The 26,137-nt window shown below is 39.8% G+C and overlaps 1 protein-coding gene across 1 annotated transcript in view; it reads right to left on the bottom strand.

Moving 5' to 3' along the window:
* SLC30A8 (solute carrier family 30 member 8) overlaps nt 1-26,137 on the bottom strand; it is a 47,351-nt gene that overhangs the window by 7,302 nt on the left and 13,912 nt on the right. Inside the window, exons 3-6 of the mRNA XM_040494857.1 lie at nt 9,710-9,856; nt 7,245-7,398; nt 3,207-3,357; nt 646-751 (exon numbers count right to left, since the gene is read on the bottom strand). Coding sequence (XP_040350791.1) covers nt 646-751; nt 3,207-3,357; nt 7,245-7,398; nt 9,710-9,856 — 558 coding nt within the window. The remainder of the gene's footprint in view (nt 1-645; nt 752-3,206; nt 3,358-7,244; nt 7,399-9,709; nt 9,857-26,137) is intronic.

Here is a 26,137-nt window from a genome sequence, read left to right as displayed (position 1 = left end):
TTGATGGGGGGTGGGGGGAGGGGAAAGTGGGTGATGGGCACTGAGGAGGGCACCTGTTGGGATGAGCACTGGGTGTTGATGGAAACCAATTTGACAATAAATTTCATTAAAAAAAAGAAAAAGAAAAAGAAATTCAGATTCCCAGCTGCTGCCCCAGACCCACCAAGTTCAGGAACTATCAGGATGGCCCCAGAAATCTGTGTTTTAACAGACCCCAAGTGATTCTGATGCCTTGAAGTTTGAGTGCTGGCCTGGTCTAACAAGGGTTTTAGACAAGCCCTTCATAGTAGCTATAATGCTGCCTAAGAGATAGCTTATTCAACTTTTCTTAGGCCTTTTCCATATATCTAGGGAGAAATTTATATTTTCACAATATCTCCCTCAGTGCCTATCCTTATTATTCGTACATATCGTTTTTATCGTATGCCATATCATTTAATCGTTGCTGGAGGAAAAAAGAGAAGGCAATTCTTTTTGTTCCCATATGAAGAAAAATCATAATATTTGTTTTCACAAAAAATCCTTATACATTTAGATTTTCCTTATAATGCAAATTAACAGTGGATTTGCCTTGATGCCATTCCCTTCTGTGATTATAGGGAAGAGAAACACCGATCCTGGAAATAATAATAAAATCACTCCTACCTTCCATGAGTAAGATGGAGAAGTCCTTTAAGACAGTGATGGTGCTGGCCAAAACCAGGATGGAAAAGACGAATGTGCAGATTGGGTCAGCCATTTTATAGTCTGGCTAGAAAACATAGGGACTTAGGTTAACTGAATTCAGGCCTTCCATGCAGAAATTCTGACTTATAATAAAATGAGTAAACCTCCCTGCTTCTTTTTCTATCACCCTTTCACCTCCCTGAAACTTGACATCCAACTCAGAGGCAAGATTTTCTGAAGATTCAATCCTTCATTTAAGCTTTAAACTATCAGTGGCTGAAGAAATTTAAAAATTAAATTTAAGACATAAAGGAGAGGGGCCTTAAGTGTTCTTTCCGAAGACCTGATTTGACTTTTCTGTTAATAGAAGCACAGAGTATGTGATGAAAATATGCACAAATTTATATAATAGTCAATGGCTTTTCAGCCTTCCTTATGATGAGAAGAAAGGGTATCACCTGCCCAGAGGTTGCACATGACCAAGGCCCAGCTGGAGCTTGGTCATGGCAGACTGGGGTTGTTTCCTTTCTTTCCCTCCTCAGGATGGCACATATTCGAGACAGGCATCTTTTTTTTTTTTTTTTTAATTTACATCCATGTAGTTAGCATATAGTGCAACAATGATTTCAGGAGTAGATTCCCCATACCCATTCAGCCCATCCCCCCTCCCACAACCCCCTCCAGCAACTCTCTGTTGTTCTCCATATTTAAGAGTCTCTTATGTTTTGTCCCCATCCTTGTTTTTATATTATTTTTGCTTCCCTTCCCTTATGTTCATCTTTTTTGTATCTTAAAATCCTCATATGAGTGAAGTCATATGATGTTTGTCTTTCTCTGACTGACTAATTTTGCTTAGCATAATATCCTCTAGTTCCTTCCACATAGTTGCAAATGGCAAGATTTCATTCTTTTTGATTTCTACATAATACTCCGTTGTATATATATACCACATCTTCTTTATCTATTCATCCATCGATGGACATTTGGGCTCTTTCCATACTTTGGCTATTGTCGATAGTGCTGCTATAAACATTGGGGTGCATGTGCCCCTTCAAAACAGCATATCTGTATCACTTGGATAAATACCTAATAGTGCAATTGCTGGACCATAGGGTAGTTCTATTTTTAATTTTTTGAGGAACCTCCATACTGTTTTCTAAAGTGGCTGCACCAGTTTGCATTCCCACCAGCAGTTCAAATAGATCCTCTTTCTCCTCATCCTTGGCTACATCTGTTGTTGCCTGAGTTGTTAATGTTAGCCATTCTGACAGGTATGAGGTGGTATCTCATTGTGGTTTTGATTTGCATTGCCCTGATGATGAGTGATGTTGAGCATTTTTTTCATGTGTTGGTTGACCATTTGGATGTCTTCTTTGGAGAAATGTTTGAGACAGGAATCTTTGATTAAGTCCTAAGAGTATGAGCTGAGGCCTCATTCTTGCCCTGTCTCACCACTGGAGCCATTAGCTCCAGAAGAGATACGTGTCCTTCTGCCCTTGATGAAGTTTTGTCCCACAGAAAAGTCCATACCTCATTACCTCTGAGAAACTCTCAAACTCCACTACCCAGGACAAGTGTGAATGATTTTGCCTTAAACTTAAAGCTTTCAGTGAATATTTGCTGAATTGAATTCAGATATGTCTTTATAATTTTTATTTCTGTGTTTTCATTTTTTAGTAAAAATAATAAAGAGTCCTTGATAACTGGACAATCAAGGTGCAAACAACAGAGTTAAATGCTCATCTTTTCCATTACCCCCACCTACACCCCAACCCACTTCTGTTAGTTCTTGGTACAAGAAACACAGATCTATAGTAAATGTTTGTTTAGGGTCAGAGTTTCATCCAAGATCCATCTCAACTTTCCATTAACACCCTGATTTGTCGGGGGCAGGGGCAGAATTATCTTTCCCCCACTGGGGGGTGATATTGGTGGGACAATCAGGTGCTCTTCCTCCCCAGCCAAGCAGCAGGTACAAGACCCAAGCTAGGTCTGGTGGGCTCTCTTTCCCAGAGAAAGAGAATCTCCAGCAGAATGCCAAGAAATGGAAAAAAATTGGTTGACTCGTAGTCATTTCTGCACTGGTACCTGGGACAGAATTTGGATAGTTCCTGAAATCTAAGATACCTAATGTTGTCCTTATTTCTACCTTGGTTTCTATCCAAGAGTACATCCAATACATTTCAACTAATAAATATATTTTTGCTTAAGTAAGCTAGACATCCTTTCTGTTGCTTACAACCCAAGAATCCTAAGGTATTCATGGTTCCATTGCTGTTCATCTTAACTCCATGACAAAAGGAACTATTTTCTTGGAAGACTGGCAGCCCTACATTTGGAGACATAGTACTTAGGAATCTGGAAAGTCTAAGGTTTCAGGCTTTGAATATGTGTTGTTTGTTTGTTTAAACCTTGCAAAGTAGTTGGTATAGGTAAATAGAGGCTGGCCACCCTCATTTAGGTTAATACTGGCAGGTCAGCTTCTGCAGTACTTAATCTATAAACTTCCTATGACAGTGAGTAAACTCAAACATACTCACCTTAAAGTAGATAATAAGTGCACTGGTTAACACACTGATGCTCTGAAATAGATCTCCGAGGGCATGCACAAAGGCTGCTCTGACACTGGCATTGGCTTGCACTTCCTTGTGATTGTGTCCAGCATGTCTCTGGTGCAGAATCACACTTAGTCTGAAAGAGAAACGGATGTTCTTGGCACACATGAGATTAGCCATTGAAAACCTATGCGGCATAATGAAGCAGTTAGCATGACAAGAGCATGTGTTATTCAAGATGGAAGATAGTTGAAATATTAATGCTGTAAAATGTACTATTTTGGACTAATTTTGAAAACAAATGTATCATACAAGTTTTAAATTTTTACACAAGGACAGACAACAAAGGTTCACCTGTTTTCTCTTCCATCTACCTAATGCTACTCTGGTTCACATTAAAACCGGAAAGCATCACTTCCTAGATGAAACTATTTGACAATAAGGAGGGGAAATATTTATTGAGCATCTACTGAATGCGAGGCACTGAGCTAAGCTTAAAGCTGAGCTTTGGTGGGAGCTTAATTAATGTACTGGTTTCAAATACAAAAAGCAGCAGAAAGGGGTAAAACAAAATAAGAAAATTTCATCAAGTTTGGATTTTTAAAAATATTTTATTTTACTTAATTTTGTTTATTTCTATGAGAATTTAAAATTTGAATAATTTTTTATGGCCAATGATGCATTTGTGTGTATTAGCTATTAACAAGAGACTAAAATATATTAATGTATCACATATATGTGTGTAAATATATATTAATGTATATATATGCAAATGTATATATAAATGTGTATATATATAAACACATATGTGTATACAGTCCTAAAAGTATGAGCTGTGGCCTCATTCTCTCTCTATAGATAACATATTACAAAATTTAACATCTCCTACCCAAGTCAAAGAGATAAGTGTTAGGCATATAAATTATGTACCTGATTTTATTTTGGAACAAAAGTTTTAAAAAAATATTGTTTAGTACTATACATCCCAGTCTATTTGCTGGTAAAGTGTCTGTTAAACCCCAGGTCATTATCCACAAAGTAGAATGACTGCTATCCAGCAATATTTGATCATTACATAATGCACAGATTTTAGATGGTCAGTGTTTGGAAGAAATTCACCCTTAATTAATAATTACCATTTATGAATCCTTAGACAGCTTAATATGGCTGGCAGTTAACATACTCTCTTTCTAGATCTATCCATGTGTGCTCATCACCTTGTCATTGATTCTTTTACTCATTTTATTAAAAAAAAACAATTTAGGGACTCTTGTGTGCCAGCCACTGTTAAATGCTTGGGGTATAAAGGTGAATGAAACAGACATGAACCTTCCCGGGTGTGGCTTTAAGTATGATGGAGATAGCATAGATTTTAAAAAGACACCCATAAGTGGAAAATTCTCATTTTAATAAGTCTAGTAAGAACAGGTACTATAGATAATATAACAGTGAAGTCTGATTTAGTTAAACAAAGTAATTGAGTTGGATTTGAAAGATTATGTTAGATTTAAATTACAGGCTGGAGAGGAGGGAATATTTCAGGCAGAGAAAACTTAGCATGCAATAGTCTTAAGGCTCTGTCAGTAATCTTTATCCTAGAATCCCTTTACAACTGTTGTTAGAACTTTCTGTCCTGATTTGGAGTCTGCAAGGGTTTGATTTATTCCCAAATTATGGTTCTGATATTTCTGTATTCAGACAACACAGCATCTAGCAGCACTTGAAACTATAATCCCAGTTCTAGGAGAAACATTATAGTCACTCAATATCTTTTTCTATAAATAACTACCTACTTGCACAGGGAAGTCACCACTTTTCAATTTCCTTATCTTTCTAAGTAGGAAAAGCACCTGCAATGTTAAGATCAAAGTTCAAAAGCAGTTGCTGTAGGAAGAAAATTTGGATGGCATCTATTTAGAAAGGCAAACTCGATTATCAAGGTTCTAGATTTATGGGGAAGTTATCTAGCTGTATCCTTCATATTCATGTAGCATCGACACAACCTATGTGACATATGCCTCTTGGGAAATTTTTAATATTTTCATTGTCCCTGCTGTCTTGGGGACATATTGTTCTCTTTATGCAAAGATGATGTTATTGACCCCAGTCAGCAGCACATGTGCTCTGCCTTATTTGTCTCCTTGTGCTGATAGATTTGCATTGAACTCTACACACTTTTTCTCCCAGTGCCAATATGAAACACATTTTCAAGTTAGCTGGATGGAAATAGGGATCTACTCAGTAATAGCAGTCAAATACCACTCTTCTAATTGGTTAGCTTAGATATTTCAAGCAACAGTTTGCACACTAAGAGGTGAGGAACTGACGCAGGCAAAAGGTATGGGTATTAGAGTGATCTGAGGAGCATTTTCAAAATGTACACATTCAGATTTTCCTCTAATACCAGAGATTCCATTGTGCCTTCCTTAAAAGACACTGTTTAAAATATGATTCTTCTTCACTTTCATGTATAAGCCTACCTCATAGCATGTATCATGTTGCATCACAAGATAGATAGATGATACACAGATAGTGTATATGAGTCTCTTTTTGCTGCTACAACAAATCATTACAAAGCTTCTGTGGCTTAGAACAATATAAATATATTGTCTTATAGTTCTAAAATGGGTATGCAGGACTACATTCCTTCTGGAGATTCTGGGAGAGAATTAATTATCTTACCTTTTCCAGCTTCTAGAGATCACTTAGTTTCCTTAGCTCCAGGATCCTTTCTCTGTCCTCAAAGCCAGCAATACAGCATCTTCCCTTTACTCTGACCTCAAGTGTCCCTCTCACAGGGATCTTTCTGGTTACATTTGGCCTGCCTAGATAACCTAGGATAATCTCCCCATCTCAAGATCCATCCTGAACTTAATCACATTTGCAAAGTTCCTTTACCATGTAAGTTAACATACTCAGAAGTTCCAAGGATTAGAATATGGAAATCTTTGAGGAAATCTTTAAGCCATTATTCTGTTCACCACAGATAATTGATAGGTAGGGTAGGTAGGTAGGTAGATGATGCAGTTTTAAGTCGAGTTGCCCAGAATCAGGCTATCAGATTGGAAGGAGTAAATCAACCAAAAAAGACCAAAGGCCTGGCCTTAACAGCACCCACCCCACAACCTTGTCATGAACAATCAAGTAGCTTACTTGGGTAAGAGTAGACCAATACAGAAATGATCACATGTCCAGTAACATCACATGTCTCATAAGAATGAATTAAGACTGCCTGGATAAGAGAATGGACCAAAAGGTGGAAACTAAAGACAGCGACTAGCTAATAGAGCTTAAGAAGGAGTTTTCAGGCAGTCTTACAATGATACAAAGATAAGATAGACTGCTTTTGAGAGGAACAAATTCCCTGTTACTAGTTCTGTTAAAATATATGACACTAATGACTATTTATTTTATGGGGATGTTGCAAAAGAGAATTCAAAAGTAGAAAGGGGACTGGAGTAAACAAAATCTAAGATCCCTTCCAACCCAGCACTCTGGGAACCCATAATGTGATCATGTAACAAAAACCAAATCGGATGGGGTACCTGGGTGGCTCAGTTAAGTGTCCAACTTCGGCTCAGGTCATGATCTCTCACAGTTTGTGGGTTTGAGCCCCGGATTGGGCTCTGGGGTGACACTTCAGAGCCTGGAGCCTGCTCCAGATTCTGTGTCTCCCTCTCTCTCTGTCCCTCCCCCACTCATGTTCTGTCTCTCTCTCTCTCTCTCTCTCTCTCTCAAAAATAAATAAAACATTTTTTAAACAAAATTTTAAATAAATAGGAGTAAGTAATTTCCCATATGGAACCATCAATACGTATGAGAGCGCAGACTGGCTAGGAGCTAAATCCTGGGCCTCTTGGGTCTAGATTCAGATCCCGGCCTTTGCACTACCTCATTGGCAGTTTATTCAATTCACCATCTCCACAAATGGAAAAAATCAAGGAAAAACGAACATCAAGAAAAACCCCACTGTCTGTGTCCACACAGGGTTAAAGACAAGCTTTTATGGGTGGGGTGACTTACATAATATTGGCTGCCACCGCACAGCCTGAAATGATGATCATCACAGTCGCCTGGATCTGGTAATCAGGGTACAGCAGGCGCTCACATGCCAGGTACACCAACACAGCCGTCACCACCCAGACGCACAGGATGGACAGCAGGGCACCAAGGATCTCTAGGGATTCGAGCACACAGACACCCATACACAAAGAATTTGTGGATCACCTTGATCTCCCAAGAGTCATAAGACATTGATGTTCCTTGCTTCCCCCCAACCTGTCCCCCTGCGAAAAGAGGCTCTAAACTAACTAGTTCCAAATGTGTGGATGGATTTTAGCACTAAGATGATTCACTTTAGTGTTGCATTCATTAAACACCAGCATCTGAGTTCATTATGCTCCATATTAGTAAGTAATTTCTAGCAAATTTTTAAAGCATATTAATTGCTATCTGCCATTGCTATTTTCCTCGGGGATTTTAATTTAAACAGGTGCTAAAATGATTGAAACTTATTAGGAGATGAAATAATGAGAGGCAAAGAGTAAAATGTATTTAGAAACTCTTAATTTCACCATAAAACATTTACAATTTGCCAGTAGCGGTACCTTGTGTGGAATAAAATAGTAACAAGGGAGGGCTTCAGAGGGTACTTGATGAAAATGAGTTTCATTTGCCAACCCAACATATTATAAACACGGAGGCAAGCTCAGAGGTATATCAACACTCTAGCTGCATTTTAAGAGCAACTATATCGAAAAGAAGTATCAGAGCAGAGACATGTATATTAGTATTTAAAGATAAGATAGTGTTCAGTCTGCAGGCTGAGTAAAGCACATTTGCTCACTGTGGAGTTCCTTAACACCTCTCCCTGATCTTTAACTCAACCTTGTAGGCAGGTACTAAAAGCTTTCCAGGGCACAGAAGTATTCTGAGAGTCCATTGCCGGGGACTTTCCCTACTTTTGATCTTTCCCCTGTCAAAGCAGAACAATGTATTGTTTCCCAGTGTGGGGCTATTGTATCCCAGACTTCAATCATTTACATGCAACCTGTCCACATGACACCTGTCTTATTAGCCACTTAACACTTTTTTTAAATAAATTCACTTTTTATACTTAGCTTCTTCCTAAACAAAGTCATCCATGAAATTATCTATTTGACAAGCTAGTTCATTTTCACCTGTGTGTCTAAGCAGTACTACCTAAAACAGTAACCATCATCACATGTGGCTGTATCCATTTAAATTAAAAAATTAAAAATCCAGTTCTTCCAGGTGCTTGGGCAGCTCAGCCAGTTAAATGTCTGACTCTTGATTTCAGCTCAGGTCACGATCTCATGCTCCTGAGATTGAGCTCCACGTCAGGGTCTCTGCACTGAACATGGAGGCTGCTTAAAATTCTCTCTCTCCCCCTCCACCCCTCCCCTGCTCACGTGCAGGTATGTGCTCTCTCTAAAATATAATATAATAAAATAAAATAGAATAAAATAATCCAGTTCTTCAGTAACAGTAGCCACATTTAAAGTGCTCTATGGCCACATCATACTCTGTATCATAGAACATTTGTCTTAAAGCAGAGAGTGCTATTGAACAGCCCTGATTTTCTACCGCATCAATGCTCATGAGCTTCCATCACCAAGATGAGAAAGTACAAGCAGTATTCTAAATTCTGGGTTGTGTCTGTGTTTATAAAACATCCCATGTTTACCAAAGAGCTTTGACCAATAGTACCAGAAAGGGGAGAGTATGTGTAAAAATGCGTACAAATGACAGGCGCTCAGCCAAAAATACATGTTTCCCAAGTGTAGCACTGTTCAGGGACTGAAAAGCATCTTCAGGTCACATTGTCACAAATTCTTTTTATTGATGTTTATTGTCTCATCTCTCTCTCTCCCCCACTGCCGAATGTTAAGGGAAAGGCGATCCAAAACACTTGCTATGATAAATTGTTTCGTGTGAAACGAGAACTTCCTACCATTCTAAACTTGAAAAACCACAGCCCACAATTGTCAGTGTGTAAGTTGTGGTCTGTATCTAGAGGCACCAGTGAAGGCTGGCCACCGTGTCAGCATGTTGGCCACCCTTGCTCCGCCCTAAATTCTCCTTCACGTTCTATTCTCGACTTACCTGTGAGAAGTTCTTCAATCTCTCTAGCTCTCTTGGGCTCTCTGTGCCTGACTTTGCAAAATGGTAGATGCTTTATCCCATCCTCCCTCCCAGATGCAGAGTAACTTGATGAGTGTTACCCTTGGGCCAGGGCGGTTGCAGAAGTGATACCTGTGTTCTGTTATTCCACTGAAATAGAGGTAGTGCAATTAATCTGGCTTGTTGCCAAAGCGCCCTTGAGAACACACATCCTTTTTATCCTGAACATCAGACGTGCCTCTAAGGGATTTCTGAACAAGGCTTTGCTTTGTCTCTTCTGTCTTTATCCTTGGTTTGACCTTGCAGCACTACCTTGACATTAATGCTCAGTGGGTGAACTATACCTGCCCGGTGCCATCCAAACGTCAGCTGCTTCGAAGGGGGCTTTGATGACAACCACAAGGAGAAGAGACTGAGCAGGAAACTGGTCAGGTCAATTAAGAGGTGGGCAGCATCTGTGACGACAGCAAGACTCCCAGCAATGTGCCCACCTGGGGGATACAGAACATTACATGGGATTAAGGGCCCCAGAATGCAACTAGATTCACATGCATATCAACCGTAGTTGGTGAAATATGCCACAGACTCACAAAACTTGATCAGAGAAAGGGTCTTAATATTGATTTAATCCACCTCTTCTTCCCAATTTTATGAGAAACAGATACCCAGAGAGTGGATAGGATTTGGACAAATAGAAATGAAGTTCAAGGTTGCAGCCATTCCAGGGAGATCAAAAGTACAGAGATTGGAAAGTGTGGGTCACATCACATTTAGAGAACATCACAGTTGGACTGGGACATAAGAGTTCAAAAATACAAAAGGATGAGGCTGGAGACGTGAGGGCTGGATTTGAAGAGTCTTACACTTAAGGCTGAGGACTTGGACTTTTGCCTGTAACCCAGGAGTCACAGCCCACAGCTGTGTTTGTATTTGATTTGCAATTTTACCACAGTTTTTTTTACCACTTCCTTCTGCCCTACTAATTTATATTATTCACCTTATTTCAAGATCCCTATTATGAATAGTAGGGAGCAGTAAAGAAAAGGGCAGGCACCTTCCACTGGGGCCCCTGAGTGTAACAACAATCCAATAAAGCACAGGAAGAGAACCCAAGCCATGGTGGTCCCAACTTGCTTTTCTGTTTGGTTTGCCTTCTCTACTGCCTTTGAGTTCTCCTTAGAGAAAAGACCTCCAGCCTCCAACTACAAGTCAGAAGAAATTCTTGTCTCTTCCTTCCCAAACAGGGCTCATTCTCTGAAAGCAGCCTTTATTGCTCTCACTAGAGCTTCCCCCAAAACAGAGCTGTTGCTGACTGACTGTCTTCCAGCAGCTGTTTATTGCCTGTGTACGACGAGGCAATGGAGCCTATCCGTCAGTAGCCCCTCCATCATCAAACCCACCTTGTCTCAACTAATGATTTTGAAAAGTTATAGATATGGCTCATAATTGCAATAATCCCCACAGACCACTGGCTCTAGCTGTAGTTAATCACTGGTTTGTCAAAGTTTAATGGTCTGAAGCAAAGTAGTCTTCAAGCTTGTTACTGAGCTGTCAGTGCAAAAAATCAGAATGATTCATTAGCCAAAAGGCAACATTTTGCTAACAAATCAGCTTTTCTTCCAATTACCCTCTAATGTTGCTCTATCTGCCAAACTTGGGTCTGATAATAAAGCCATGTTAATAATGCATTATTTCTTACACAGAGAATGACTACATATAGATAAATAGTCGGCCGCAATCTCAACAACGAATGGTGGTGATGATTCCATGTGCTGGGCTCAAATTGTAGCCTAAGTCAAGGAAATGAAGTCCTATAGGGGTCCTTCAACAGGCTCAGCTGAACGAGGAGGCAACTGAGAGAGAAAAAGGGCTTACTTTTGAAGAAACATACTTAGATGGAGGCCTGGGAAGTGAGAACTCTTTTGCAACCATCCTTGCTTATATATAAGAATAGTCCAGAAAACTGTGAGCCATCGAGATGAATTCTATGGATAAAACTGTTTGCAAGAGGTAGTTTCTGAATGAACTTGTGTTTGCTTCTGAAAGCATGGGGTATTACCAACAATTAACACAGTCATCCAGCCAGTATTTATTGAGCCCTTGCTGTGCATGGTACAGGGATGGGGTAAACCAAGGTAACCAAAGTTAAATCACAGTCCCTCCCTTCAGTGATCTCACTGTTAACATTCTCTGTATTGAAGACATGTACAATGGGCCAGAGGATCAGAAAGCTGCCCTCCTTGGCAGCATTGAGGGGCTTTTCAGAGCACAGAAGGGTAAGAATGTGCCAGAAGGGAAGGGTTTTTCAGGAAGAGGTAAGAACAGGAGCAAAAACAGAAAAAAAGAAAATGGCACTTTTGTGGAATAGCAAGAGGTGTGGAATGTTGGAGGAAAAACCAGAAATGAGAGTTGAAAAGTGGGTTGGGGGACCCTCTTATAGGAAATTATGTCCTGCTAAAGAATTTGAATGCTATTCTATGGATAAGGATATGGAATATGGGAATCTAATGTGATATTGAGGCATAAGGTTGTGACATGCTCAGATCTGTATTTAAGAGAGACATCTTTGCCAGCAGTGTGGAGGCTGACCTAGAGGGAGAAGGAACTGGAGGTTAAGACACAACAGTGATAGCCAAGAAAATGCCATGAAGTCACGAAGTAAGACAGGAGCACTCATTTATGGATATGGCAAGATGTAGAAAGCAATGCACTGGTAACAAGATAGAAGAGGCACTAAGGACTACCTTCTAGAAACACATTCTTATTAGCGCCTGTGGGGTGTCAGGACAGGAGGTCATCAGGGGAGCCACTGGGCCTGGGTCTCATATTCACCTCAGCTCCAGAAGGTGTGCATTACATACACATAACATTTTGTGTGGCGAACAGAGACATACTGATGGGATCGAAAGAAGTAAATGTCTCTCTGACAACATCAGGCTGTGTCCTATTACTGGACAACTACTGTATGCTATTAATTCATGTTTCTAAAATCCTTTAACTATCTTATGAATAGCATTATTATACTATATAACGTGGCATATCAAAAACACATGGAGTTATTATTTAACAAGTAATTAAAACACACCACAGTTTACATAGGTGTGTTTTGACACTTCTTAAATTTTTAATACCAAGAACCTCAAAAAATATAAGTAGCCTAAGGCTCTGAGACACCCTGACTATAGTATGAAGCCAGCGCCCTTATCAGTAAAGCTCATGGGTATCAACCCCCCCCAGCCATAGCTTTCTCTAAGAGAATTTTTGTACGCCGAGCTACTTACTGTCTTCCCCAGCCAGCCCCCAGCTGTTTTCCAATCTAGCAACGTCGTGCATTCTCCATCACTCTTTGCACTCTAAACAGTCCTGCATCGGGGCATCTCTCTCTGACCATTCCCAATTGCTGCCAGTAATAGCCATACTTGAGCTGATTTCTGTGAGGTCTCAGTGTCTGTACATCTGCCTTTTCAAATAGGGATACATGCGTACATGTGCATGTTAGGGCCTTTCCATGACTAGTAATTTTCACAAGTAGTCAGAAAGAGTCCCAATTCAACAGGCTCAAAGGCCCATTAGGAGTGGACACGCTGATGCCTATGGCCTTCCTTAATTCCTTCCTCCAATCTTCTCCATGGCCAGTTCTCTCTCTAAACACAGCCCTATGACCTGGTTCTCCCCTGTTCTAAATGCCAGCTTATTCCACAAGGCCTATAGAATTAATCCGGATTCCCCAGCCAGGCTTCACCCTTTTTCTTGAACCCCCAACTACCAGTCTAGTTTTATTCTCCATTCACTGTGTTTTATCTTACATCGCTGACTTAGATAGATTCTTAGATAGGTTTAATGGTAAATCATAAATGCCTAACTCAAACTAGCTTCAACAACAACAACCAAATGATAATTTATTGGGTCAAATAACTGAGAACAAATCAGGGTGGGATTGGATCTAGTGCAGGCTAATCCTAAGGTTCAAATAATGTTTGAGGGACTCTGCTCTGTCACTATTGTTATTTATTGTCCTACTGAAGATAGACTACTTTACCCTTAGCAAGAAAGGTTGGCCTCTGGAAGCTCCAGGTTTATAGCATTACAGCATAGTATTTGCAGAGGATAGAGAGAGTCCTCCATCTATCCTCCCTATAAAAAGACCCAGAGATGGAATAATCCAGCTTGGAACCTCATACCCAGCCTTGCCTGTGAGCATGAGGTTTTTGGTCCAGGAGGACCAGAAATGGAATTAGCACAGTGAGTAGGAAGAAGCTTCCTGAATAGGCAATATTTACCGCTACAGTGGCATCAAGAATCACTTGAGTTGCTTTCTTTTTTTTTCTTTTGTTTTAAATGTTTATTAATTTTTGAGAGAGAGTGTGTGTGCAAGCGAGCAGTGGAGGGGCAGAGAGAGAGAGAGGGAGAGACAGACAGAGAATCTGAAGCAAGCTCCTTTCTGGCAGCACAAAGCACGATGTGGGGTTCAAACCCAAGAACGCTGAGATCATGACCTGAGCCACAGTTGGATGCTCAACTGACTGAGCCACCCAGGTGCCCCTCAGTTGAATTACTTTCTAAGAATACAGATTTCCTGTCCTTTTGAGACCTACCCACTTAAACTCTTTCCAGGCAAGGCTGATATTTACTACCTCCTGGACCACAGCAATAGTCAGGAACCACTCTCTGCAAGGCCTTTTTTTTACCTCCCTCTTTTAGCCACCCCTCAATTCCTACACAAACTTCAAGTCCTGTCTCAAATCCTATATCCTGAATGTGGACATCCTAGATTCCCAAAAGTAACCTGAGAATAACAGTTGCATTCTCTGACCTGATTGAGAATGGCTTTAGGGAGGAGGTGAGGTCTGGTTGGGGTCTTGAATGATGAGCAGGATTTTGATGATTGTGGGGCATGAGGAGAGGCCTTTTCCATTCAGATAAAAAGATATAAGCAAAAGCTACAGAGACTTTAAGGTGCCACGATTATTTTGCATAGGATGAATAAACAGCTGAAACAGAAGAGTCATGTAGTGAAGCAGTAAAGGATAAATAGTCAGTTTGGCAGCCACATGGTGGAATGACTTGAAAGTCAAAGTAAGAATTTTTCATTTTGTCCAGGGTGCCAGAGCTTTCGAACATACCGACCTGTTTTCACATGGGGCAGCCAAGTGGGACCTAGCACAGAGGAAGCCTCTGAAGCAGCCTCTTCCTGCTACAACACCCGTGTGGGTGTACCCCAGTCATCAGTAAAATTTCCTGTGCTTGCCAGGATGGGGAGAAGGGTGTGAAGCACTGAATTAGGCAAGAAGGAGCCACTAAAGAATTTTGGAGACAGAATTAACATGATGAGAGCAATGTTTTAGGAAAATCAACCTAAAATCAATGCAGCTCAAACTCCAAATGATTCTGTGAGTATCCATTTAATTCCTTTACTGACAACATCCAGATTAGAACTCATAGATGAATTAATATTAAGAATGAGAGGGAAGAGAGAGATTGATTTGTTCACTCCAAGTGAATAATTTTTCTTCCCTCCTTTCCTAGAAATATGTCATTTTATTTTTTTTTTTTAAATTTTTTTTCCACGTTTTTATTTTATTTTTGGGACAGAGAGAGACAGAGCATGAACGGGGGAGGGGCAGAGAGAGAGGGAGACACAGAATCGGAAACAGGCTCCAGGCTCTGAGCCATCAGCCCAGAGCCTGACGCAGGGCTCGAACTCACGGACCGTGAGATCGTGACCTGGCTGAAGTCGATGCTTAACCGACTGCGCCACCCAGGCGCCCCTAAATATGTCATTTTAAAGCAGAATGCCAGGGCATAGGAAAGGTATGAGGAGAAAAGTGAGTTTTATGAATGGGAGACCATCTCATTTCAGACTGTTGATTAGACATACTGGGAAGAAGATGCCATCTGTTTTCACCATCTACCTGGATTCAGGGGAAAACAGAGGAAGAAAGTAATGGAGAAAACGAGCCAGTTTATCTAACTGAATTGTGTTTGCATGGGGTGGTGTCAGTACTTTATCTGGAAAGCTATGAATTTCCAGAACATCACCTTTTAAAATCACACTTTTAAAAGTTTATTTATTTTGAAATAGAGAGAGAGAGAGCACCTATGCAATCTGGGGAGGGCACAGAGAGAGGGAAAGAGAGAATCGCAAGCAGGCTCTGCACTGTCAACACAGAGCCTGACGTAGGGCTAAATCCCACAACTCTAGGATCATGACCCAGGCCGAAATCAAGAGTCTCATTCAACCGACTGAGCCACCTAGGTGCCCCTCCAATCACATTTTGAATGGATTCTGTTTTTTAGATTTTCCATTTTGTCCATCTCTTACATGAGCAACAGAGTATTGTCCATGATCTTATGAATTTGAATAATTAAAAAAGAATACACATCTGGCATGAGTGTCAGCAGCTTTTCCAAGTGAATTTTCTTTTTTTTTTTTAATTTTTTTTTCAACGTTTATCTATTTTTGGGACAGAGAGAGACAGAGCGTGAACAGGGGAGGGGCAGAGAGAGAGAGGGAGACACAGAATCGGAAACAGGCTCCAGGCTCTGAGCAATCAGCCCAGAGCCCGACGCGGGGCTCGAACTCACGGACCGCGAGATCGTGACCTGGCTGAAGTCAGACGCTTAACCGCCTGCGCCACCCAGGCGCCCCGCAAGTGAATTTTCTAATTGGAACTACTAAAAGTAAATTCTTTGCAACCTCACCAAGCTATTAAGTTGGTTCCTTCAAAAGACTTATTGTGGGTCTAGAAATTGTGTGGTGTCAATTAATTTTATAATCTTTGACTAGAAAATTATTTGCCACCCCTGGATTTGTCTTGGACTGGATGAGTTGAAGTTCTTTTCCAGTTTTCAAAAGTATAAAAGTCTGAAAAAGGGGTGCCTTAGTGGCTCGGTCGGGTAAGCATGCAACTCTTGATTTCAGCTCAGGTCATTGTCTCATGGTTCATGAGTTCAAGCTCTGAGTGGTGCACTGTGCTGACAGCATGGAGCCTGCTTGGGATTCTCTCTCTCCCTTTCTCTCTGCCCCTACCCACTCATGTGCTTGCTCTCTCTCTCTCTCTCTCTCTCTCTCTCTCTCTCAAAATAAATAAATGAAAAAAACAAAACAAAAAAGTCAGAGAAAAAAAAAGTGGTGCCTGGGTGGCTCATTTGGTCCAACTTCAGCTCAGGTCATGATCTCATGGTTCCTGAGTCCAAGTCCCATGTCGGCTCTCTTTTGTCAACACAGAGCCCACATTAGATCCTCTGTTCTGTTGTCTTTCTGCTCCTCTCTGACCTGTGCATGTTCTCTCTCTCTCTCTCTCCCTGAAAAATAAATAAACATTTAAAAAATAAATAAAAGTCTGAATATGAGTACACAAGCCATTAGACTCCATAGGTTTAAGAAACCAACTAATTCTGGGGGGAGAGAGAGATGGTGGTGATGTAGGAGGACGCTGGGCTCACCTCGTCCTGCTGATCGCTTAGATTCCACCCACATCTGCCTGAATAACCCAGAAAACTGCCAGAAGACTAGCAGAACGGACTCTGTGGAGCCAAGCATAGACAAGAGGCCCATGGAAGAGGGTAGGAAGGGCGGAGAGGTGGTATGCGCTACACGGACTGGCTGGAGGGTGCTGGGGCAGTGGAGGGGCAGCCTGCCTGGCAAGGCAGAGCACACGAGTCTGGCTTGCAAAAGCTGAGGGGCCGGACGGAGTGTGTTCTGACAGCCAGCGGGACTTAACATCTGGAATGTTACAAGTCAACAGCTCTGCTCTCGGAGAGCGGGGAGGGTGAGAGGATGAGCCCCGGGAGACAGAACTGAGCTCAAGGGGGAACAAAGGCACTGGCAAGTGCCATCTCCCTCTTCCATCCCCCAGCCAAAATTCCAAAGGGAACCAGTTCCCGTCACTGAACTTGCTTGCACCCCGCAAACACCCAACACTGCTTCTGTGGATCCATCCCTCAGACAGGCCTGCCTCCCTCCTGGTGCTGCAGGGCCCCTCCCCCAGAGGACCACCAACAGCAAAGCAAGCTAAGCCTACCCCTCCCGCCCCTGTGCACCTTGTGGATCCACCCCAGCTAATACGCCCTTGGCCAGATCCCATTGAAGCAGCACCACAAGCCTGGCAGTGGGCAAGTAGCCCAGACAGGGGCCACACCACTCCACAGTGAGTCCTGCCCCTGGGAGATGGGAAGATAAGGTACACACCAGTCTGATGTGGCCCCAGTGGTGGGCTGGGGGCAGACATTGAGTCTGACTGCGTCCCCACCCACCAACACAAGTTACTCTGGACAGCACAGGGGAAGCTCCCTGCAGTTTGGAGCTACTGCAGGGACTACCCAAAATGACAAAACGGAAGAATTCTCAAAAGAAACTCCAGGAAGTAGTGACAGCTAATGAATTGATCAAAAATGATACAAGCAATATAACAGAACAAGAATTTAGAATAATAGTCAAAAAATTAATTGCTGGGAATCAAAAAAGCATAGAGGACAGCAGAGAATCTATTGCTACAGAGATCAAGGGACTAAGAAATAGTCATGAGGAGCTAAAAAAATGCTATAAATGAGGTGCTAAATAAAATTGTGGTGGCCATAGCATGGATTGAAGAGGCAGAGGAAAGAATAGGTGAATTAGAGGATAAAATTATGGAAAAAGAGGAAGCTGAGAAAAAGAGAGATAAAAACTATCCAGGAGTATGAGGGGGGAATTAGAGAACTAAGTGATGCAATCAAACAGAGAGCAAGAGAAAGGGGCTGAAGGTATACTTGAACAAATCATGGCTGAGAACTTCCCTGATCTGGGGAAGGAAAAAGGCATTGAAATCCAAAAGGCACAGAGAACTCCCTTCAGACGTAACTTGAAATGATTTTCTGCACCACATATCATAGTGAAACTGGCAAAATACAAGGATAAAGAGGGAATTCTGAAAGCAGCTAGGGATAAACAGTCCCTGACTTAACAAAGGTAGACACATAAGGGTAGTAGCAGACCTATCTACTGAAACTTGGCAGGCCAGAAAGGAATGGCAGGACATCTTCAATGTCATGAACAGAAAAAATATGCAGCCAAGAATCCTTTATCCAGCAAGTCTGTCATTCAGAATAGAAGGAGAGATAAATGTTTTCTGAAACAAACAAAAACTGAAGGAATTCATCACCACTAAACCAGCCCTACAAGAGATCCTAAGGGGGACTCTGTGAGTGAAATCTTGCAAGGACCACAAAGTACCAGAGATACCACTACAAGCATGAAACCTGCAGATATCACAATGACTCTAAACCCATATCTTTCTATAATAGCACTGAACGTAAATGGACTAAATGCTCCAACCAAAAGACATAGGGTATCAGAATGGATAAAAAAACAAGACCCATCTATTTGCTGTCTACAAGAGACTGATTTTAGACCTGAGGACACCTTCAGATTGAAAGTGAGGGGATGGAGAACTATCTATCATACTACTGGAAGTCAAGAGAAAGCTGAAGTAGCCATACTTATATCAGAGAAACTAGACTTTAAATTAAAGGCTGTAACAAGAGATGAAGAAGGGCATTATATAATAATTACAGGGTCTATCCATCAGGAAGAGCTAACAATTATAAATGTCTATGCACCGAATACAGGAGCCCCCAAATATTTAAAACAATGAATTACAAACATAAGCAACCTTATTGATAAGAATGTGGTAATTGGAGGGGACTTTAATACTCCACCTACAACAATGGTTAGATCATCTAGACACACAGTCAATAAAGAAACAAGGGCCCTGAATGATACATTGGATCAGATGGACTTGGCAGATATATTTAGAACTCTGCATCCCAAAGCAATGGAATATACTTTCTTCTCGAGTGCACATGGAACATTCTCCAAGATAGATCACATACTGGGTCACAAAACAGCCCTTCATAAGTAGACAAGAATTGAGATCATACCATGCACACTTTCAGACCACAATGCTATGAAGCTTGAAATCAACCACAGGAAAACATCTGGAAAACCTCCAAAAGCATGGAGGTTAAAGAACACCCTAGTAAAGAATGAAAGGGTCAACCGGGCAATTAGAGAAGAAATTTAAAAATATATGGAAACAAATGAAAATGAAAATACAACAATCCAAACACTTTGGGATGCAGCAAAGGCAGTCCTGAGAGGAAAATACATTGCAATCCAGGCCTATCTCAAGAAACAAGAAAAATCCCAAATACAAAATCTAACAGCACACCTAAAGGAAATAGAAGCAGAACAGCAAAGACACCCCAAACCCAGCAGAAGAAGAGAAATAATAAAGATCAGAGCAAAAATAAACAATATAGAATCTAAAAAAAACTCTATAGAGCAGATCAATGAAACCAAGAGTTATTTTTTTGAAAAAATAAATAAAATTGATAAACCTCTAGCCAGGCTTCACAAAAAGAAAAGGGAGATGACCGAAATAGATAAAATCATGAATGAAAATGGAATTATTACAACCAATCCCTCAGAAATACAAGCAATTATCAGGGAATACTATGAAAAATTATATGCTAACAAACTGGACAACTGGAAGAAATGGACAAATTCCTAAGCACTCACACACTTCCAAAACTCAAACAGGAAGAAATAGAAAATTTGAACAGACCCATAACCAGTGATGAAATTGAACCAGTTATCAAAAATCTCCCAACAAATAAGAGTCCAGGCCCAGATGACTTCTCTGGGGAATTCTACCGGGCATTTAAAAATTTTTTTTCAATGTTTATTTATTTTTTGGGGGGACAGAGAGAGACAGAGCATGAACGGGGGAGGGGCAGAGAGAGAGGGAAACACAGAATCGGAAACAGGCTCTGGGCTCTGAGCCATCAGCCCAGAGCCTGACGCGGGGCTCGAACTCCCGGACCGCGAGATCGTGACCTGGCTGAAGTCGGACGCTTAACCGGCTGCACCACCCAGGCGCCCCTCTACCAGGCATTTAAAGCAGAGATAAAACCTATCATTCTCAAGCTGTTCCAAAAAATAGAAAGGGAAGGAAAACTTCCAGACTCATTCTATGAAGCCAGCATTACTTTGATTCCTAAACCAGACAGAGACCCAGCAAAAAAAGAGAACTACAGGCCAATATCCCTGATGAATATGGATGCAAAAATTCTCAACAAGATACTAGCAAATCGAATTCAACAGCATATGAAAAGAATTATTCACCATGATCAAGTGGGATTCATTCCTGGGATGCAGGGCTGGTTCAACATTCGCAAATCAATCTATGTGATACATCACATTAATAAAAAAGATAAGAACCATATGATCCTGTCAGTCGATGCAGAAAAAGGATTTGACAAAATTCAGCATCCCTTCTTAATAACAACCCTCAAGAAAGTCGGGGTAGAAGGAACATACTTAAACATCATAAAAGCCATTTATGAAAAGCCCACAGGTAATATCATCCTCGATGGGGAAAAGCTGAGAGCTTTTTCCCTGAGATCAGGAACACAACAGGGATGTCTGCTCTCACCGCTGTTGTTTAGCATAGTGTTGGAAGTTCTAGCATCAGCAGTCAGACAACAGAAGGAAATCAAAGGCATCAAAATTGGCAAAGATGAAGTCAAGCTTTCATTTTTTGAAGATGACATAATATTATACATGGAAAACCTGATAGACTCCACCAAAAGTCTGCTAGAACTGATGCATGAATTCAACAAAGTCGCAGGATACAAAATCAATGTGCAGAAATCAGTTGCATTCTTATACACTAATAATGAAACAACAGAAAGACAAATAAAGAAACTGATCCCATTCACAATTGCACCAAGAAGCATAAAATACCTAGGAATAAACCTAACCAAATATGTCAAAGATCTGTATGCTGAAACCTATAGAAAGCTTATGAAGGAAATTGAAGAAGATACAAAGAAATGGAAAAACATTCCATGCTCACGGATTGGAAAAATACATATGGTTCAAATGTCAACACTACCCAAAGCTATCTACACATTCAATGCAATCCCAATCAAAATTGCACCAGCATTCTTCTCGTAGCTAGAACAAGCAATCCTAAAATTTGTATGGAACCACAAAAGACTTCGAATAGCCAAAGTAATATTGAAGAAGACCAAAGTGGGAAGCATCACAATCCCAGACTTTATCTTCTACTACAAAGCTGTAATCATCAAGACAGCATGGTATTGGCACAAAAACAGACACATAGACCAATGGAATAGAATAGAAACCCCAGAACTAGACCCACAAAAGTATGGCCAACTAATCTTTGACAAAGCAGGAAAGAACATCCAATGGAAAAAAGACAGCCTCTTTAACAAATGGTGCTGGGAGAACTGGACAGCAACATGCAGAAGGACGAAACCAGACCACTTTCTTGCACAATTCACAAAAATAAACTCAAAATGGTTGAAGGACCTGAATGTGAGATAGGAAACCATCAAAACCTTAGAGGAGAAAGCAGGAAAAAAACCTCTCTGACCTCAGACACAGCAATTTCTTACTTGACACATCTCCAAAGGCAAGGGAATAAAAGCAAAAAATGAACTATTGGGACCTCAAGATAAAAAGCTTATACACTGCAAAGAAAATAATCAACAAAACTAAAAGGCAACTGACAGAATGGGAAAAGATATTTGCAAATGACATATTGGATAAAGGGGTAGTATCCAAAATCTATAAACAACTCACCAAACTCCACACCCAAAAAACGAATAATCCAGTGAAGAAATCCAGAAGGCATGAATAGACACTTTTCCAAAGAAGATATCCAGATGGCCAACAGGCACATGAAAGATGCTCAACATCACTCCTAATCAGGGAAATACAAATCAAAACCACACTCAGATATCACCTCATGCCAGTCAGAGTGGCTAAAATGAACAAAACAGGAGACTATAGGTGTTGGAGAGGATGTGGAGAAATGGGAACCCTCCTGCACTGTTAGTGGGAATGCAAACTGGTGCAGCCACTCTGGAAAACAGTGTGGAGGTTCCTCAAAAAATGAAAAATAGATATACCCTATGACCCAGGAATAGCACTGCTAGGAATTTACCCCAGGGATACAGGAGTGCTGGTGCATAGGGGCACTTGTACCCCAATGTTTATAGCAGCACTTTCAACAAAAGCCAAATTATGGAAAGAGCCTAAATGTCCATCAACTGATGAATGGATAAAGAAGTTGTGGTTTATATATACACTGGAATACTATTTGACAATGAGAAAGAATGAAATATGGCCTTTTGTAGCAATGTGGATGGAACTGGAGAGTGTTGTGCTAAGTGAATTAAGTCATACAGAGAAAGACAGATACCATATGTTTTCACTCTTATGTGGTTCCTAAGAAACTTAACAGAAGACCATGGGGGAAGGGACAGGGAAAAAAAAAGTTAGAGAGGCAGGGAGGCAAACCATAAGTGACTCTTAAAGACTGAAAATAAACTGAGGGTTGATGGGGGGTGGGAGGGAGGGGAGGGTGGGTGATGGGCATTGAGGAGGGCACCTGTTGGGATGAGCACTGGGTGTTGTATGGGAACCAATTTGACAATAAATTTCATATAAAAAATATAAATGCAAAAAGCAGAAAAAAAGAAACCAATTAATTCTGATTGCTATCTATGATAGTGCAAATGACAAAAAACAAACACAAATGAGAAAACAAACAAACAAAAAAAGTTAGCAAGTTCTGTTTTCTTCCAGTCTCAAATAATTACTAATTTGGTCCACCTTTTGTGTAATAGAAAATGAAGGCATAAAATTAGTAACAGTATAACGGTAATAGTGATAATAGGGTAGTCATAGCTTGTGATACTATATGCCTGGTAGTTTCTGGGATTCCTTTTACATTAAAAAATAAAATAAAATAAACTCGGGGCGCCTGGGTGGCGCAGTCGGTTAAGCGTCCGACTTCAGCCAGGTCACGATCTCGCGATCCGTGAGTTCGAGCCCCGCGTCGGGCTCTGGGCTGATGGCTCAGAGCCTGGAGCCTGTTTCCGATTCTGTGTCTCCCTCTCTCTCTGCCCCTCGCCCGTTCATGCTCTGTCTCTCTCTGTCCCAAAAATAAATAAACGTTGAAAATAAAATAAACTCAAAAATAATATATAAATTCAAATAATTTAAAATAAATAAATATTAAGTCAAATAAATAACAAAGTCAAAACTTTTAGACTACGTGCATAGCTAAACATAATTTTATTATTAATAAAAATATGGGATAAAAATAATCAGAGAAGGATATAACCCAAGATATTAAAACATGCAATAAGACTACAACCTTGAAGAAAGATGGAGGAAGTAACAAATATTTTTAAAGGCAAAATTATGAATTAAAAATAAAAGAAAAATTTAGATAATAATATATTCAATAAATAGATATATCAATAAATTAGACATCTACCAAGTTAAATCAAGGAAAAGAAAATATTTAAACAATATTAAAATGAGAAAGTAGAATAAGTTAGAGAGTTTTTGTATTAAATTGTCATGTTCCATTGTATGATAATAAGTTGGAAAATTTCATTGAGATGGCTGACTTTGGAAAACACAAATGACCCAAACTTACTCATGAAGTAGAAATTTTGAGTACATCAATAAATGAGGAAGAAGCAAACAAACATATGTTAAAAATTATTTCCAAGAAAGTCTCCAAAGCTAGACAACTTACCAGGTAGTTCTTAAAAAGGAAGAGATAGTTACAATATTACAAAAATGGTTTCCATTTTCTTATAAAAAGTGTCATTAAAACTAAACTTTTCATTTTCATATGTGTAACTCTAATTCAAAAACTTAGAAAAATAGTCCCATAACAGAAAACTATAGTTAAATTTCAATTATCAATAAAGATAAAAAAAATCCTAAAGATAATATGAGTGGCCCAGATTGAGCAATACATTGAAAGAATGGTCCACCACAGTCCATTTGAGTGGCACTGTAATGAGAGCCTATGAACATGAGCCCCAGAATTCAGACTGCCTGCCCACTTATTTCCGAGCTGTGGTACTCCAGTAGAGACCTTTACTCTCTGTGTTTCAGGTTCCTCATCTACATAGTGCAAATAATAATAGACCTACCTCTCAGGGATTTCAACAGGATTAAGTAAAGTAACACGATGGAAAGCATTCATCACAGTTTCTGGCACATAGTAAGCATTAAATAAATATTAGTTATTATCATCATAATGCCAGAAATGCAGAGATTGTACCATATTAGGAAATCTCTGAATATAACACACACCAGCAATGTGTCAAAAATTTTTTAACAGAATATGTTTAAAAGAAAAGGTACTTGACAAAAGTCAGCAAGCATCCTTGATTATTTGTTTATCGTTTAAAAACTAAGGGGAAAAAAACCCACTTCATTAACATAGTGAAAATACTTAACCTCTCAGGAAGCATATCACTTAACAGTTAACTAGTTGAACATAAGATTTGATTTAGCATAAGATATTATTTAACATGGTAAAAATATGAAACATATTTTTATTATTGAAAAAAAGAGAAATATAATAAAACAAACACATGCAAATCACCTTGGCAAGAAATAGGCTGTCCCTGTACTATAACAAACAAATAAGCAAACTAAAATTGCAAGATATTGATGAGAGACATAGAGTATTTGGATAAATGGAGAAACGCCATATTCCTAGAAGAGAAAACTGAGTATTTTTAAAAGATCTTTGTTTCCAAATCAACTTACATACCAGTAAAATCATAATTTGATTTTGGAGGGAACAGAATACAATGGTTCTTGTGTTCAATTAGAATAATAAACAGAAATAAGTAGCCTTTTCCTTTTTTCTATTAAACAAGGAATAATAAGGAAAGAACAGATATTATAACATATAAATGTACATTAATTAAATATGTTACTACTAACAGAGAATAGCAATACAGAATGATGAAACCCACCTTAGAACCAAACCCTGTTCTTTATAAAATATTGATGTGATGAAAAAAACATCAAAAATCAATGGAAGGAGTGATTAATTATTCTATAAATAATGCTGAAAACTTTGTTAACTATTTAGAAAAAGAATCTTTAATCCTTAGAGAATATTTAATCTCACAAAATAATTTGAAATTACATGCAAAAAATTGAACAACAAAATGGTATTTGTCTTCTCAGTAGGCAGGAACCAAAGCACTAAAGTAGTGAGAGCAATAAAAGAAATCAGCTCAAAATGGAATGTTTCATACAATTACATATATAAAACATTAAAACTTACCCACATCAAACCAAAAACTAAAAAGTAAACAAAAAACTAGAAAAGTACTTATAACAAGTATAAAAATTTCAATATCCTAACAGTATAAAGAGCTCTCAGAGATCAGAACAGAACATTATAAATTATCTAAAAAACAAATGATCAGGAGACATTAAGAGGCAAGCAGGAAATGCATCAACAAAGTGAAATACAGATTACTAATAAGCTTGCAAAAAATATTCTAACAGTAACAAAGAAATGAATATTAAAATAAAGCATATTCACCTATACATGAATAAAGATTTTTAAAAGATTAAAATATGGGGAACCAGGGTGGCTCAGTCAGTTAAGCATCCAACCTCATTTTGGCTCAGGTCATGATCTCACGGTTCATAGGATTGAGCCCCATGTCAGGCTCCACACTGACAGCACAGAGCCTGCTTGGGGTTCTCTCTCCCTTTCTGTATGCCCCAACCCTGCTACTGCATGTTCTCTCCTCCCCACCCCCCCTCAAGACAAATAAACTTTAAAAAATAAATAAATAAAAGATGAAGGGGCACCTGGGTGGCTCAGTCGGTGAAGCATCAGACTCTTGGTTTCAGCTCAGGT

The sequence above is a fragment of the Herpailurus yagouaroundi genome, unplaced genomic scaffold (genome assembly GCF_014898765.1).
Source record: "Herpailurus yagouaroundi ecotype Mexico unplaced genomic scaffold, PumYag 186, whole genome shotgun sequence".
In the NCBI taxonomy this organism is placed as follows: Eukaryota; Metazoa; Chordata; class Mammalia; order Carnivora; family Felidae; genus Herpailurus; species Herpailurus yagouaroundi.
The sequence above is the reverse complement of the archived record's forward strand: the minus strand, read 5'-3'. Positions and strand labels throughout refer to the sequence as shown.